The 17,775-nt window shown below is 39.2% G+C and overlaps 1 protein-coding gene across 2 annotated transcripts in view; it reads left to right on the top strand.

Annotated features, from left to right (window-relative positions):
- Positions 1–17,775, top strand: part of gramd1ba (GRAM domain containing 1Ba) — a 454,136-nt gene that overhangs the window by 394,159 nt on the left and 42,202 nt on the right. For both annotated transcript variants that reach the window (XM_041174427.1, XM_041174426.1), the window contains exons 6-10: positions 6,132–6,216; positions 7,713–7,816; positions 12,054–12,149; positions 15,283–15,363; positions 17,312–17,427. In XM_041174427.1, the coding sequence (XP_041030361.1) occupies positions 6,132–6,216; positions 7,713–7,816; positions 12,054–12,149; positions 15,283–15,363; positions 17,312–17,427 (482 nt within the window). The remainder of the gene's footprint in view (positions 1–6,131; positions 6,217–7,712; positions 7,817–12,053; positions 12,150–15,282; positions 15,364–17,311; positions 17,428–17,775) is intronic.

Genomic DNA, 17,775 nt, shown 5'->3' with positions numbered 1-17,775 from the left:
CAAAATTTGGACCTTTCCACAGTGGATTATATCCTGGCTTTTAGTACAAGTTTGGCTTTGGCTCATTTTGCAATGGGTGCAATCCGACTTGATATCCAAATTGTCACAGTCACGTAAAACATGTTTCCTCAAAGTGGTCTGTGGGCTAAGAATTTGTGTCTATGTATATAGCATCCTTTTCAATTTATAAGTAGTTCAATTTAAAAATAGCCCAGCAGACAAGCTTTGGTCTTAAACAAGATAAAGGTGAGTTTATAACAAAAAAAAACTACTGCTGAAAGTCACTTAGGTAAAAGTGATAAAGTTATTAACTAAAATAAGGTTACAAGATTAAAATGCAGATAAAAGAAAAAGGTACTTAAAGATGAGATTTCAAATCCGTTTCTGTGAGATACCATTGTGGGCCCATTGCTTACATTCCTCCTTTCTGAAGTGAAGGGGTTGAATCTTAGGTTTGGTTTAGTAGCTGCAGTGTCTTCTGCAGTCGACTATTCAGAGGTTTGTCAGAGTTATGTGGACTCAGCAGGTCAGCAGGTATTTGGGAGAGCGCGGTTTCCTATTCCTCACTAGCACTTGCAGATTGTCTGGACTTCTTCGGCAGAACAGCAGTTGATTTCTTAATGCCTTTTGCATTGTCCTCCCTTGGCCAAGAACCTGCTCTGATATTGTTTCTCAGAGCTGTTCCTGGGATTCTGCACACAAAATGGCTGTTCTTAGTCAGACTTTATACAGCTCCAAAATTTAAATTGGCTGCTATCCCAAACTGCTGAATAATGCTTCCATATAGGTATTGGGCATAGCCCCATCCATTGTCTTTTTAGCTGAGATTAACCTTTTAAATGTCTCAGGTCTTAACTTGAATGGATTCCCATTCTCCTGGGTTTGAGGAGATAAGAGAATGTTATTCACATCTTCAGGGAAGCCACATTGAATTTCTGTTTATCCTTATGGAAATGCGAATTAAATTTCAAATGTCTTCACATGTTAGATAATGTCTGCCTGTAATCCACATGGAGCCTTCTAAAGCTTGACCACATTGCAGTTGAAAAGGGTCAGGTGACCTTTGGCAGCCATCTTTAAGGTTTAAAAGGAAGATTAGCTTTTATTTTACAAAAATCTATAATATCACAACTACACGTTCATAACATGGGATTATATGATATCATCCAAATCAAGTGTTTGTAACTTCTGCTCTTCAAGCTTTGAAGCAAAAGAAATTCTTACATTAGATAGCAAATTGGCATGTACAGTATGTATGGGTGCTCTGCTGGAAGGCAGGTCCTTGGCTTATTATCAGCTGATGCTTCATCCCAAGCCGTTATCTTGGCAGTTTTTGTCAATGGTGGTTTGCCATTACCTTCCAGGTGCTCAGGTGGCACGGCAAGGAGGCAGGTCCCAAGTCTACCTCAGCTGGACCGAGAGTCAAACCCGTGCTGTTGGAGTTATTCTGAACCATGTTAGTCATCTGGCCAACTGAGCTAACCAGCCTTTAATTAGGTTATTAGATTCTGAACATTTTTTTTTATTATTGCTCCTGACTGTATAATCACTTGTATTTAACAGGGATTAAAAACGATTGAGAGGGGTTTGCTCTTACCTGACTTGTTCTTAATTAGCATAGTCTCTGTATCGGCCATGTATTGTTCCGATTGCAATAAGATTTAATGGAAGTGAAAACAAATCTCCTAAAATGTATAAGGTACTTGTACCATGTACTTCCAAGACTCTAAACCAATCCAATATATGTATGTTATGTGTAGGCATTTATACGTAAAAAACAAAAGTAAACAACAGCTGTAAAATAATGACACATTCTAATCTTGACTTGTCTTGCTGAGTTACTCATTAGAAAGCATTTTGTTACTGTCTTTTCAGTTCATACTTTACTTGTCTCAATATTATTAAGCTAGGTGCTTATTGATGACAATGTGAACATTATTTGTAGTGTTTGATGATCCAGAATTGAGGGTCTCCCAGGTTTGTGCTCTGGCCTGTGGTAAAATAGTTGATCTTAGATAGGTGAATAATTAAGGTGCTGCAATCGGCCACAGTACATCTCTCCTGAGGAGGAAAATGAAGCAGTTTTCCTGCTCCTGATCACCATCCAGTAACTTGTGCTGGAAAGTATATGTTTGTGGTTGCCATCTGAGGATAAGATTCAATTTGCGGTCAGTCTGCTGTTCGTCCCAGTTAAAATTAGCACGTAGAATGACCAGTGTGCATCATATTGGAATGTCTGGTTACTGTAGTACTGAGCCCCAGCATAAATCCGCACCTTCAAGTTTTTTGATACCCTAGCCAGCATATCAGCTTGATGCCATTGGAAGTTCATAATTTCCGTATACTTAAAATGTATCTCCATGTTTAAGACACATTCTGATGTGTCAACTCTTGCATAAGCCAAATGTGCAACTTGTGAGACAGTACTTGTAGTCTTGCAGTCTAATGGTGCTCCAGACATGAACTAGTTAGATTAAAATAGCCCCATTTACATTGCTTGCCTGTATTGGTCAGGACAAAAGCTGGGGGAACAAGCTTTGGTTAACACGTGTCAGTTTCTTGACATGTAGAATTTACTTTAGAACGGGGACAGAGGAGGAATAAAAAGGTGCTTCCCTTCTCACGCTTCATTACCACTCCAATTGTCATAAACTAAAGGGAAGTTAACAGAATTATCATGTATTTTGGAGCGCTGAAATAGATATAAATTAAATGGAAGATTTGAATCATGTTGGAGATGCCCTGCAATCATTCTAGATAGTGCCAATGTTGTCTATGCCAGTAGTATATTTTTGTGTATTTGTATTCTGTATATTTCTGCATTTTGGATGTTGTCATGACAAATCATGTCTTAAAGTGTCAGCTAAGATTTCTGAGACTAGTATGTAAACTGAAGGATGGAAAGTTCAGCAGGTAATTTATAAATATTCAAATTTGAATAAGCCCTTTGCACTTATTGTGTACGCTGCAATCCAAATATGATTAAATGTACGTGTACCTGATGCACATTTTTACTGAGTTACAATCAAGTTTTTTTGCCATCTTAAAATGGTTATATACATTTTTATTCATTCATGAGATGTGGGCATCACTGGAAAGGCCAACATTTATTGTCCGTCCCTAATTGCCCTTTGCAAAGTTTATAGTTAGTGTTATGGCACAGCTGATGGTAAATGCTGAGCTGCTCAAATTCCAGAGGGAAACTTGAAACAGCTGACGCAACTGTTTTGCAATTTGTACTTTATTTCGAGATGCTTGCCTTAATTCAGTAGTAATAAATCCATTGACATTTAGAGGATTTTTTTTTTACAAAACTAAGCTAAACATTTATTAGTAGAAAAAAAGATTTTATGCACATACGTTGGTCTACAAATTACCACTATAATAACCTCTAACTCTCCTAATTAGTTTAGCTCCCAGTTGCACGTCTGTTAAGGTAACAGTAAAACAAAATAGATTTCAGCAGACACAGGCAAAGCACACAATACACTGGACAATGATATTCACAGTGAGTTTTCTTAGCTTTGGTTCCTGTAGGCAGCAGCTTGATGCATAGAGACTGGAGGCTTTTCACACCTGTGTTAGATCTTAGAATGTCTTCTCCCCTTTTAATATAAATTCCATTGTTCCAATATGTCTTAGCAACTTTACTTTTTCCATAATATAAATCTTCCATAATAATCATATTATCAGTAACGTTTGGGAAAGATAAACACACTGTTTGACTTAGCTTCATATGGCTAGGTGTAACAACTCATCGTCTTTTTAAAATTCAAACTATTCTGGTTTATCTAAAAATGCAAATGTTCCTCACACCTGACATTCTAAAACTTCAGCCATGTTTAAGTATTTAGCATTTCAAACCTAGTTTCCCTTTTGATCATTCAAAAGCTCCAGATTAGCTGTCTCTAATTCAATTAAATCCCTCTCTCTCTCTCTCTCTCACTCTCACACACATACAAAAACTAACCCAAACCCCAATATTAATCTACCTTTACAATAACTCACAATAAAATTATGAAAATTATTACATTTTCATGACATGAGCAACCTTCTTTAACTGCTGCAGACCATGTAGTGAAGGTACACCTAAAGTGCTATTATTAAATGTGGCCCAGTACCAATGGAGGAATGCCAATATATTTCCAAATCAGGATGGCATGTGACTTGGAGAGAAACTTAGAGATGGTGGTGTTTCCATGTGCTAGCTGCCTTTGCCTTTCTTGGTGGCAAAGGTCACTGTTGAAGAAGCCTTGGCAAGTTGTTGTAATGCATCTTGTAGATGGTACGTAGTGCAGCCACGGTGTGCCATTATTGGAGGGAGTGAATGTTCAAGGTGGTGACTAGAATGTCAGTCAAACTGGCTGCTTTACCCTTTTGATTTTTTTTTTATTATTCCCTTCAATGGCTCATTGTTTTTATTGATATTTTTTTTTCGAATGCCTTAGGATGTTTCACTACATTGAAGGTATTATATAAATGTAAGTTGTTGTTGCCCTAGATGGTGTTGAACATCTTGAATGTTTTTGGAACTGCACTCATCCTAGCAAATGGAGAGTATTCAATGTTGTTTAATGGAATTATGTTTATGTTGTAATGTATTGTGTAATCAGAATTTCATGGTGCACACATATATTAGTCATGCAAGCCACTATTTAAGACAACTAAATATTTGTGGTTTTGTGACAATTTGATTATTTTAACCTTTTTTTTAGTCAGTGGCCATCTTTCCAATAACACTAGTTAACATATTTGAATGTGCTTGTAAGTAATTGACGTTGTTTATGCTTCCTCATTAATCAAGGGCCCCTGAAAAAGCTCTTTTATTTATGTGTCCAAAACCACCACCTATAGCAAAAGTGACCAGACTATATGCCAAATGTATTATGAGCCTTGGTAACTCTGTCCTATTTCTATAGTTCTTATTTGCTGATTTGTCCTGTTTGTGTTTTGAAGACACTGAGATTTTAAACGCTCTTGCTTCATTCACGGATAAAACACAACACCAAGATCCGTTAACAACAGCAACTTGAAATATATGCAAACTAACAGGAGTGTAGATTTATGATATGCACCCAGGGGCTCCATGGCTCCTGTGGATTACAGAGACATAGGGGTTCAACAATCTAGTCCTAGAGGAACTGCATCGGAGGAACACTTTTAACTTAACTCAATCATCAGAAAACTGACAGGATTGTTTACACTAGTTTTACACCCCATCCCATTTCAGTCTCCATTGAAGTCACTAAAGGGTAATATTGGGCAATGTGTAAAACAAGTGCTGGACAGTCTACCTATGTCCCCTTGACATTCAGCAGCATTACCTTCATCATCCCCTATCATCAACATCCTGGCGGTCATTGACCATAAACTGTACCGAGTACAGTAATACTATGGCTACAAGAGCAGCTCAGAGGCCGTGTATTTTTCACCAAGTGACCACCTCCTAACTCTTCCAAGTATTTCCATCATCTGCAAGGGCATAAGTAAGGGGTGTAATGGAAAACTCACCACTGGCCTGAATGAATGTAGTTTCAAAAACACTCAAGAAGCTCAAAAGGACAAAGCAGCTCATTGGCTTAACTCCCATCCACCACTTTAAATATTCATTCCCTCCACTATCTGCACATTATGATTGCAATGTGTGCCATCTACAAAGTGCCCTGCAGCAACTCTCAAACCTACAATCTCTACCACTTAGAATGGCAAAGGCAACAGGTGCAGGGGGGAACCCCACTGCCTCCAAGTTCCCCTCAAAACCATGCATATCGCCATTCCCTCATCTTTGCTGGACCAAAATTATGGAACTCCCTTCACCACATACACTGCAGCAGTGCACGAAGGTGACTCATCATCGTTGTCTAAGGGCACTTAGGAATGGACAATAAATGCTAGCCTTGCCAGCAAAGCCCACATCCCTGAATGAATTAAAAAAAATACATACTACCTAATCACATAGGTTTCTTGCATGTCAAATTACACTAAACTGACCCCCCACGTTGTATTTTTAGATGGCAAGGAATTCCACACTTATTTCAGAAAGAAAGGGTTGTTAAATGCTCCACAAAGGATAGTTCTAGCATATAGCAATTAGTTTGAGTCAAAATTCTTAACATGCTTATGTATTTCAGGTTTTGAGTCCAACCTACAAACAGCGGAATGAGGATTTCAGAAAGCTCTTTAAGCAGCTGCCAGACACAGAGCGACTCATTGTTGGTAAAGAAAAGACATCTGCTCATGTTGACCACACTGTTGTATAAGCATGCTTCAAACAAGACTGGCTGCTTGAAAAGACTAAATATTTATCATTAGATAAACATTTCCATACTAAATAAGTTACATTTAGATGATGGGAAAAGAATGAATTATTGGTAGACCGGATTTCCTTTTCAGGGAAAAAAACAAGAGCACTGAACTCCAATGTTATTGTATTATTTCCAGCTCAGCTTACTATTTGGATTTAAGTTTATATAGCTGCTGCAATTTACAAAAGAAATTGGACGTGTTTAAAGGCCTTGTGGAAATTTTTTTTAAGTACTGATATTCAATTGAAATAACTTTATAAGGAGTTTAGGACAAAATTTGTGGTGTGCTCCTTCTCTAATATCGCATTTGTCGTATAAATATGACCTGAAGCCAGAATCAGAACCTAATCCAGCACTAAGATGAAGTGAGTTGAGATCGCTGGAGGCAGGAGTTTCACCTCCCTTTATCTCAGAGTCAGTTTGAGTTTTCATACCTGACGTATAATTGTCAACTTTAGTGTTGGGGTGGAGCAAAAATCACCATGACTGCCTGTTAGTAAAAGAGCCATTCGCTGCTCATTAGTAATTTCTGTAACTTTTTTCTGTCAGATGGGTTTAAGTTTCAAAACAAATCATATACCGTTTTAACTTTATTTGAAATTGGTGTACTTTTAATACTTTGAAAGTTATATACATTTTTCAAAATGGGCTTGATTTGCCATGGGAGACAGAAGGATGGAAACAAAATATGATATAGAAATATAGTAAAATTTATGCAAAAAAGGCCATTTGTCCATACTGTTCATGCTGGCCAAAAAAGGTTGTTCCGCCTAATCTCATCTTTCAGCTCTTGGTCTACATACACTGTAGGCTATGGTACCTCAAGTGAACGTTAGTGTTTTTATTTAAATACAGTGAGATTTCTGCCACTACTACTCATTCAAGCAGTGAGTTCCATCAACTTCTGAGTGAAAAAATTGCTCCTCAACTCTCCTCTAAGCCTTCCACCAATTACTTTAAATCTATGTCCCCTGTTAATTGACCTCCCTTCTAAGGGAACTATGTTCTTTTTATCCACTTTAACTAGGCTCTTCATAATTTTATATATGTTAATTAAATCTACCACTGAATGCAGAGGCAGCCTCAACAATAGACTAAAATGTTTCTAAAACATGGAACAGTTTCTGGCAGCTGGATGTTTGACTCTTGTGGGTGGCCAAAACTATTTTTATAGCAAGTTCATTCACCTCAGTTTAATTGTAGGTTCACGTGTTTCAACTGCTCAACTTCCTTGGTTTACCATATCATTTCAATGCTGATGTTGACTAACATTAGCATTGAGATGTTGTTGACCTGAGGAGTGCGCATTGTTTTAGATAGTATTAAATATAAGGTGGCACTAGGGTTCTGGTGGACAGTTTTATGCATACTAATAATAGTAATTTAATTTCTGTTTTGACCTGATAGATTACTCTTGTGCTTTGCAAAGGGACATCCTCCTGCAAGGGCGACTCTACCTCTCAGAAAATTGGATCTGCTTCTATAGCAACATCTTCAGATGGGAAACACTGGTATGTAGTCCTGAACTAATACAGATACTATTTTACTTTGGTTTTAAGAAGCCAATGTGCACCACCACAAAGACAAAGCATTAGAATTATGATTTGTATCTGCTGGCAAATTGAATGTTCCTGGGGCAATCTTATAAAATGTCATGGGAATAGTCAGATGAACAGTATTATTGCCTAATAAAATATTGTAAGATGTTATAAAATCATTAACGTAACTTTTTTTTCAAATAAAATTTAATTCATTTAGTAGGTAACTGAGGTTATACTGCTTATAAAATTTGAGTTAACATGTCAACTAGAATTACCCATTTTAGCCAGTGATAAGCGTAAATATATATAGGCTGCAAGATCCAATAGCACAGGCAATAACAGATCTGATAGGTTGTATTATAGTGGTGATTATTTTTATATAACCCATTAATAGGGCTATGTTAGTACCGCAGGAAAGTGTATAAACTCATTTCCTAATTGAATTTTGTTCAGTATAAGTAAAAATAATGAAGTTTACATTACCTAAAATATTAAATTAATGGGAGAGATCATTTTTGCCAAATGGAAATTTAACTTAAAATTAAATTGAAATTTTACAATTGAAATAGAATGAGGTAAGAAACCAAACAAACAACTATCTTGTTGGTGTGGGATGCTAAATGCAAAGGTCACTACGGTGATAATGGACACTAATTGTATAGGTCACCATATTAGTATGGGTGATGCCAAGTGATTTGTCAGAATGTTTGAGGAGCTACGAAGGAGAGATTATATATAAGAAGCATTTTTGAAAAGTTGAAAGTAATTTTAACCCATTATTCAGAAATTCAATTTGTCCTGTATTGGCATTTGTGCACTGCTGTTAAAGAATAAGATCTTCTCAATAGGAGATGTCCAGGAGTGGACATCTTTCTTGTAATTGCAAGGTTTTGAAAGAATGAGAAAATCATTATTTAAAACTTACTTCAAGAAGGTTCTTATGTCTCTAGATGTAGTTCTATTCTTTATTGTTTCACTAATGCACGCATATAATTTTAAATAAAATTATTTTCCAATGGAATGCATCACAACAAACATCTTCATTTTTAAACATTTTGACCAAGTCCTTTCTGCACATTTAGCGAGTTTTGGACCTTCCTGATGAAGAACTAGATATAACAATTGAAATGCATGCAGCACAAGGGGTGGTAGTGTTGGTTCAGTAAATTGATTTTAGAGAGTCTGCACGATATTGAGATCTTTCCAATCCACCAAAAGAAGCAGTTAAAACATTAGATTGTTAGCATAATAGAATCTCTTCCAAAGGTAACATTTCTGGAAAGTCATTTAGTTATACAGAACTTGAGTATTGCTGAAAAAAGAGATGATTTTGTTGAAACTCCTGACGAGTGCAAAACGAAAAGCTTTGACCAAAAATGTCTCTTTTCTTAGCAATATTCCTGGAAAGCTTAGGGCACGCTTATTTGTGGTGGCAAATAATTTAAAGCCCAAATTTCATATAAACCGTACTTGTTAAACAAATAAGGGTTAGTCCTTCAAAATAACTCATAATCGCCTTCTGAAAAATTATGACTGGTTCTAATTATCCTTTAACATTTTAAAGTTCCCCTTTTCTTGAATACTTTCTTCCGTTTTGACATTCCAAGCAAGCGGGACAAGATAATCACCCTCAGGTCTTTGAGATTGTTGTACTGTAACCAACAACAACAAGGTGCATTAGTACAGCTTACAGTGACTCTGATTTTTTCCTCCGGTAATCAGTTGAACTTCCACCTCCTGTTCAGTTTTTGTGACTCAATCAAGCTTTGTGTTCACTCTGCAGAAACCTACACATGCAAACCCATATTCACCTCCCTGTGGTTTTTGACCATCAGGCGATCTAAATGATCTTTAACAATCTACAGTTCAGCCAGTTGACCTTTTTAAAACATAACCAAAATCTGTTTTTTTTCAAATTGAAGCGAACAATCAAAATTGCTTTAGTCAATGCAGCCACCAAGGAATCTAACAATTAGGATGACTTGTAGAAATCAAACAATTATTACTAATATTGAAGTCGGTATCTTTTTTTGCTTTCTTTTGTACATTCTTTGAATATATAATTGTCAAATTCATTACGACACAAGACCACCATTTGACCCTCCAAATACATTATGGCTATGCTAACTGCTGAATGCTGAGGGCAACCCTGAAAGTTTACTGATCTTGATTGCAAGAGAGTTGAACTCATATACGCAGTCAGCGCTGAGTCATTCTTTACAATTGAAACATAAACTCCCAGATTATGATATTTTAATATTGATTGTGTGTTAACACAGAACCTTCAGACTCATGACTCATCCAAGTCGAAATTCCAGATACAGTCATCAACCCTCACTGTTTAAATAAACATATTTAAAATTTATATGTTTAAATGAAAATGTTTCAAATTCATTAAACACAAACAAAATAAATAGATGGTGAGTATTTTTAATAACATCAAACTCAGATTTCAGTGTTTGGAATGATGCTAAACCATAGTGAATAGCTATTGTGTTAGCTGTTAAATTAAAGGTGATGGCAGATTCGACACTGAAATAATTTGACAGCCTTGTAATGAGCACAAGATAGAGGTTCAGCTGTTGTCTTGATCTGTCTTCACCCAACTTTAACATAACTAAATGCAACGGTGAAAATCTGCTACAGAACAAAAAGCTTTCTGCTGTAGCAATGATACTATAAAGTTTTTTGGGAGGAATATATTGTTCATTTCCAACTTGGTCATTTCCAGAAAATGTCGCACCCCCATTACATTAAAGATATTCTAAATGTACACAAAACTGCTTCTGTTTCTGGCAATGTGCCTTCAAATGCACATTAACAAGTGGCAAATGTACATTTAAGATGTGCAGGTTCCATCCAGTTGAAAAGAAAACACAAGCTTATTTCCATAAACAGGACACTGTTATGATCCCAGCTGATGTTACCACTGGCAAGCCTGATCCCAGAGTGGAACCTAGCTTGTTAGATCCTAACTTTTAATTTGTTTGTTTAGATACATGGAGAGTGGCTACTGAACAGAGTAACAGAAGTCAGCTGATGAACTTTTAACAAAAGAATAAAACATTTATTTAACAAGAAAAGGCGAGCTATATTACAATACTCCTTCACCCACAACTATAGCTTTACAGATATATTCAGATTTGGAAGGATAGCACAAGTTACAAAAACTTTCTTATGCTAAAATGTTCACAGTAAGTACACAGTCCATGTAAACCAACTGGCGACTTGTGGTCAGACACACCGCACTCTGAAACCAAGTGACAGATACCACCCAACAAAGATACTATGGATCTCTCCTCAACTCCGCCCAGCCAACCAGTCTCATTGAACTCTCCAAGAACTCGCTTTGGAATCTTCTCCTGTTTCGAATTCTCCTTCTGATGTTCCTCATCTCTGGGTCACCACATGCATTCAAGCTGCCATCCACATACTCTCTCTCATTGACTCAGTCATCAACAGTACACCACTGCTTCACATGCCCATAGCAAAAAATTACAGACCTTCAGCTGTCTCTTTGGATCTTCTGGCCTCTCACAAGCCTTTATACCACTTTAAATCTGTTCCCTGCAGCATTTGCCTCTTTAAGTTTGAAGCTTGGAGCCTTCCTCTGCTCCTCACTCTTCACTTAACAGGATTTTTTTTCCAGGTTCCTGTCCTGTCCTTTGAGTAGAAGGTTTTTTATGACTTTCTCCTGTTCTATTCCCCTGGATTTGGGGACTTTCTTCTTTAGCTTGTCCCTTCTAGGTTGCTTCTGCTTGCAGCTGTCTTCAAACTGAATTCAAAACTGCTGTTTCATTAGTTTTTGTGTGTGTGTGTGTATGTAGGGCCTGCCTCTCTGGACCCCTGTTACTAGGCAACAGCACAGTTTTTTCTACTGCTTCAACTTCTCTTCAGGCGTCGTAAAACTCATTAGAAATGCAGGTATGCAAACAGCTTTAGACCTGCTGTCCCCCTCAAAAATGAAACTAAATCCCAGGTTGCACCATTTAAAGTGAAACTAAAACTCAATTTGACCTTTTTTAGCACACAAATACAGGAAGACAAATCATACTTAAACTTTAAAACTAAAACTTGTTCCTAACACCCACAAATACAAATATAATTTACTTAAACTGTCTCTATTTCCTAACAATACTCTGACTATTTCAAAACAGAATGTATTTTGTTGGCGACCTTTTAATATATAATCTCTTGTGTGGTCTAGCTCACTGTACGTCTCAAGGATGTTTGCTCGATGACAAAGGAGAAAACAGCTCGCCTCATCCCCAATGCTGTCCAAGTTTGCACTGACACTGAAAAGGTGAGGTACAGTCAGTGTTTCATAGAAGGTATCTCTGAACTAGTCAACCTATATAAAGAGTTGAACATAATGCTTCAGGGAAAGCATTAAATTTCGTTTGCTGGAAAGCCAGTGAGATACATTTTCCTCAGTCAACCTGAAATCAGTTTAAATCAGATCTTTGCCCATCCGTTTCATCATAGAGAAATTTATTATGAAAGCTGTAAGCTGTTTCATCAATGCTAAAAAACATGAGTAACAATTGCCCTTCTGACTCATGTACACTTGCTGGTGAAACCACTCTTTATCAGGATGGTTTCAGTTGAGTTATAAGAAGCATGGCCATTGAAGCAGAGGCAACACATCATTCAAGATCTAGCAGATATGGCAACTGTGAAATCACATCGCCCTTGCCCAAAAGAAAATATGATACCATTTTGGCTGGTCAGCTACGTTCCCACAAAGCTGTATATGTGTGTGGACAAGCAGCCGTCTTGGAAGTATTGCGCAGGCCTGGTTCCAGGTTAGATACTGTGCATGCATGGCTATGAAAAAGAAATTAATGGTGACACACGTTGAATGCATCGGTTGCTCAGAACAATAACATTTTGCAAGGAATGTTGCTGGTCAGTGGTAAAAAAAATTAGATGGAAACATAAACTACATACAGTCTACTAATAATTCAAAGATAAAAACGATTATCCAAAAATTTGAATTGAGCAAAGTAAATAGCAAAATGGGAATTTAGTGCTAAAAAAATTACATTTTCAGATAATTTGAATTAAGCAACTTTGAATAAAGATGAGTTAGTTGGTATGTGCAAAGGGACAAAAATTACATGATGTCCTTTCATGTCCCAGCTGGGCCAAGTATAAATCATTGTGGCTGGGATTTTCTGTGCCCACCAATGTTGGGTGTGTTCGGTGGCGTGAGTGGACAATATGGCGAGAAGGCCAAAACTCGTTTTCACAACGTTACTAAACCAGTTTGCGATCGTGCACTCAGCCTGCCGATGGCAGGTCGCTTTCCCTGCCATCAGATGTTGGGAACCTCATTGTAATACATCAGCATATCATCATAAGGCCAGCCCCCACCCCTGCAGGATTGTCTGCCCACACCGACATGTTTCACAACAGCATATATAAGATGTGCACTTGGTGGGCTGCACTTCACCTGGGACTTCAAGGTTTATTTGTTTACCTTGCTTCATTCAGCACTCAGTCATTAGTGGCAGGCTTCACAGACAGCACCACATCACTTTTAAGGGGGCTCACGGGTAGGTTTCTACCTACCAGATCAGCCATATATGGATGGCTTTTCAAGGGCTGCAGGGCAAGATCTTTCTTGGTGAAAGGGCAGAAGTGACCTCAGGCAAGGGAAGAGCCTGCAGGATGAGAGCTGTACTGGGGGAGGAGGGTATCCCAGTGTATGTGAGGGCACATGTTGATCTGTTCAAGTGGTCTCAAGGTGGTCAGTGCTGAGGAGGCAGTCTCCAGAGGAGATGAGGCCAAATGGAGATGTGAGGGTATGTGTGTGAGAATGGATGGTGCTGTCCCTTGAGCTGGTAGTGAGTGAGATGCCAATGAATCTGTGATGGGTTTGAGTGTGAGAGTTTAGAGTGATGAGATGGTTGCTATACCCTAGCGGCACAGATGAGGTCAGTCATCCTCTATCTGCATTGGATGGCCAACCTCTTCTGTGCAACATTGGCACTGATCAAGACTGCCATCGCCTCCCAAGCCAGAGTGGTAATGTAGCTACCCCTCCGGCCAGAGCAGAGATAGAAGACATCACCGCGGGCCTTCACGGTGTCCAAAAGGCACCTGAGGACTGCAGTCTTCTTACCTTTCATGGCCATGTCTTCTTAGTTGCAGTGCTGGAAGCACTGAGTGCCACTGTCCTTTAAATATGGTGCCTGGCATGATGAAGCAGCGAGGTGATGCTGTGGCGGGTGAATGAGAGCCCATCTGCCATGGAAACGCAGTATTTCTCAGGAGTGCATAAGTAATGCAACGGGGTTAGGACAATACGGCATGGAAACCCGCCATCATGGCCGGAGGGTAAAATGTTATTTTATTGCCCGCTACCGCACTTAGTGCAAATCTAGGATGATTCCGCCCTATGATTTACAATCATTATCCTTAAAAATAGCTGGATTTTACTCTCATATCCCACTTGACGTTATGCAGGGCAGCAGGAGAAAATGAAGGAAAGTTTGGGCAGTGAGTCCTGTCACTGCCATACCATTTGAAAGGCACTTTCCTTCCCCCAGCCTGCTAGGATCGCCACTGGCCACTCCTTCCCCTCCAACCATATTAAATGGCGGTGGTGCTGGTGGCGGTGTGAGGGATGCAGTGCGGTGCAGGGCATGGGAAGGGCTCAGGCACTCGACATGTTACCACTGGTCCGCAGAGTCGCCACAGGGAAGCTGGCAGAAAGATTTGGGAGGCAGACCTCATATCCAAAGGTCACATGGTTAATCAAGGTTTTCGGTGGAACACCACCTGCAAACTCAGGGACACCTCTGCCCCTTTAACTTGTGTGGCTCTGCAGCAGCAGTACCTGCAGAATTTCCTTTTTTGGCAAGGTAAGCACCCTCTCTATGGTATCCATCTGCAATCAACAAACAGAGTTGGGGATCCAGTCAGAGAGTGGACTGAAATTCCACTCCTGTGAGTACTGCACTGCTGGGCGGAGAATCCCAGCTTCTTACAAATTGGACTTTGAAGCCTGATATAAGATTTACCTATTAACTTTTATAAGTGGCACAGTTTACTTGCGTGTTTTCCTACTGATAGTAAGTGACAGCTGAACCAGGCCTAACTTGGTGATCGAGTAAGTCCGTTTCACTTGTGCTGCTTATGTTTGTACAGTCCTCACTCACTAATGGCTTTTTAATACTTGGGAATTGTACTCAGAAACTTTATTGTTTCATCACATCTCTTAACTGCTCCTCAGTTGCTGCGATTTGCTATCGCATCACTACAGTGATTGAAATTTGTGACTTATGTTGTAAATGTGCAGAGAGTGCACAGTTGATTGCATAGTGTATATGATTGCACTAGCTGACCTTCCCAGGGCAGTCGGTTCATGTGATGAAAGCTTGTTCTTTACTTTCTGTGGCCAATGATTTATATTTATTATTTGTTTGTAGCACTTTTTTACTTCATTTGGAGCCCGGGACAGAACCTACATGATGATGTTCAGACTCTGGCAAAATGCACTGCTTGAAAAGGTAATAATGGAAGACTACTGAGAATTAAATTCCCTATAGAAGAAATAACATTGGATGGTGTGACATGCTAGATTAGGAAGGTGATTTCCCATGGAAAGGCGTGATTCAAACTTGATTTCTCCTACTCTGCATATTTTCCTTTATTGCTTAATTACTTTGAGGTCAGATATCAGAAGCAATCACCGAGAGAGAGAGAGAGAGAAAGAGTCATTCCCAGGCCAGTTAAATGAAATTTGTAATTATTGCTTGGTGCAACATTTGCAAGGAATCTGTCTCCATCACAGAATCACAGTGCAGAAGAGGCCCTTTGGCCCATCAAGTCTGCACCAACACGTGAGAAACACCTGACCTACCTACCTAAATCCCATTTACCAGCACTTGGCCCATAGCCTTGAATGTTATGACATGCCAAGACCCCAGAAAAGAAAAAGATGGAAAATTTAGGGATGTCAGCTTAAAAAAAATTAAAAACATAATCAAGTTTCCACTGTGTTGCACAAGGTGAGTCAAGATAAAGGGCAACATTTTAACTCGCTCAAAGCCCATTCATTTACACAGAGTTATAATTGAGCCCACATCATTGTCTTCATGTGAAATAGGGTTGGAAAGTGGAGGCTAATTTCAGTTCCCATTTTAACATTTATACTCTGTGCCCTTATTTTTGTACAGCCATTATGAATATGAACATAAGACTTTATGGTGGGGACAGTCCAGATAAACTTAGCACGATATAATTAGATCATCCTGCTGGTTGTTGCATTGTGGATTTTCCAGTTAGAGCAGAAGAAAGGAGTATTTACAATGTGATAGGTTTTCATTGGGCAGGATCTTTAGGTCGGAGATTGGGAGGCGGGGCCCACTCGCTGGCTCTTAAAATGATGTTGGGCGGAACTCTCGACATCACCCTGCGTCATTTCAATTATCAGATTGGCGGGGACTCATCCGAATCAGCTGTGCACCCACCGACCTGTCAACGGCCTACTGAGGCCATTGACAAAGTCATTAACCTCATTAATGGACCTGTCCGTCCCACCTTAGGGTTGTGGGCAGGCCGGGAGCCCTAGCGGCCACAGGCGGGATGAGGTTTCATGAGGGTTTTTAAAAATGTAATAAATATTTGATTTAAAGTGATGGACATGCGTCACATGTGGGGACATGTCAGGGAAATTTTGATTTTGCACCTTTACCATTTTTATATTTGGAGCCGATCGCCCTGAGGCAGCACTTAGCCTCAGGGAGATGAGTGCTCCCTTCCGCGTGCATGCACGAAAGAGCGCACTCTCGGCTGAGGGAATCAGGCCCCCCCGCCTGCACAGGGACGCATAGCGCTTCCTGGTGGACGTCACGCTGGGCGGGCCTTAATTGACCTGCCCACATAAAATGGCAGCACACCCCCGATTCGGTGCACCGATTGGAGGCGCACCTGTACATGCCCACTCCTGCACTCCACCCCCACCCCCACCCCAACCCCAACGGGGGAAAATTCTTCCCATTACAAAAGTGGACATGGGAACTTGCAATGGAAAAGAAATTGGCATGATCTGGGTATTTAGGCTTTTAACATCTTATGGGTATTTGGGTTGAATTTCTAAACACCCACCCCCCCCCCCTTCCCTTCATGGGGAATACCGCTTTTTCCTGTCCAAACATTTATTATGGGATACTTTACCTACAATTTAGTAAAGCTGGTATCGCAAGCATATTCCATACCCATCAGCAAATTTAAGTGATTTATGATAAGCATGTAAGTGAGAAATTAACCTATACATTTTTACAAAAGTGTATCTTATTGGTAAGTTTTCCATGTATTTAACACATTACAACAGGTGTGCTGGTTCATACAGCCAGTGTAATTGTCATGTAAACTATTGGCAGTAGCACTAAGAACAATGATTTTCTGCTGTGAACTGAGATTCAATTTGATGTTGCTGTATTGATATGTTTGCAGCCTCTTTGTCCCAAAGAGCTGTGGCACTTTGTTCATCAGTGTTATGGGAATGAGCTTGGTCTAACCAGTGATGATGAAGATTATGTTCCTCCAGATGATGACTTCAATACGATGGGGTGAGATCTTTTCTTTCCATTAAACAAATGCTATCTCCTTATGCTAGTTCACCTTGATGTAAAATCAGCATGGCAGTTAGAACATGGAATGGGTGGGGACTGCTGAATAATTGTACTATGTCTAAGCAGGACAAGTGGCCCTATATTTTTCCTTTCACTTGAGTTGGAACGTACTGAATGATATCTGTTACATCCTACACTACATTAAAAGGAAGCAATATATCTACAATGATCAAATCTAATCACAATCTATGTTTTTCTAACTTGGACCTCAGAATATAAATAAATGTAGCAGACATTGGCTGAGGCAAATAATTTGACAGTAGTTGGAACGCAACTGATACATTA

The sequence above is a fragment of the Carcharodon carcharias genome, chromosome 25, assembly GCF_017639515.1.
Source record: "Carcharodon carcharias isolate sCarCar2 chromosome 25, sCarCar2.pri, whole genome shotgun sequence".
NCBI lineage: Eukaryota > Metazoa > Chordata > Chondrichthyes > Lamniformes > Lamnidae > Carcharodon > Carcharodon carcharias.
This window is presented reverse-complemented; position numbering and strand designations above follow the sequence as displayed.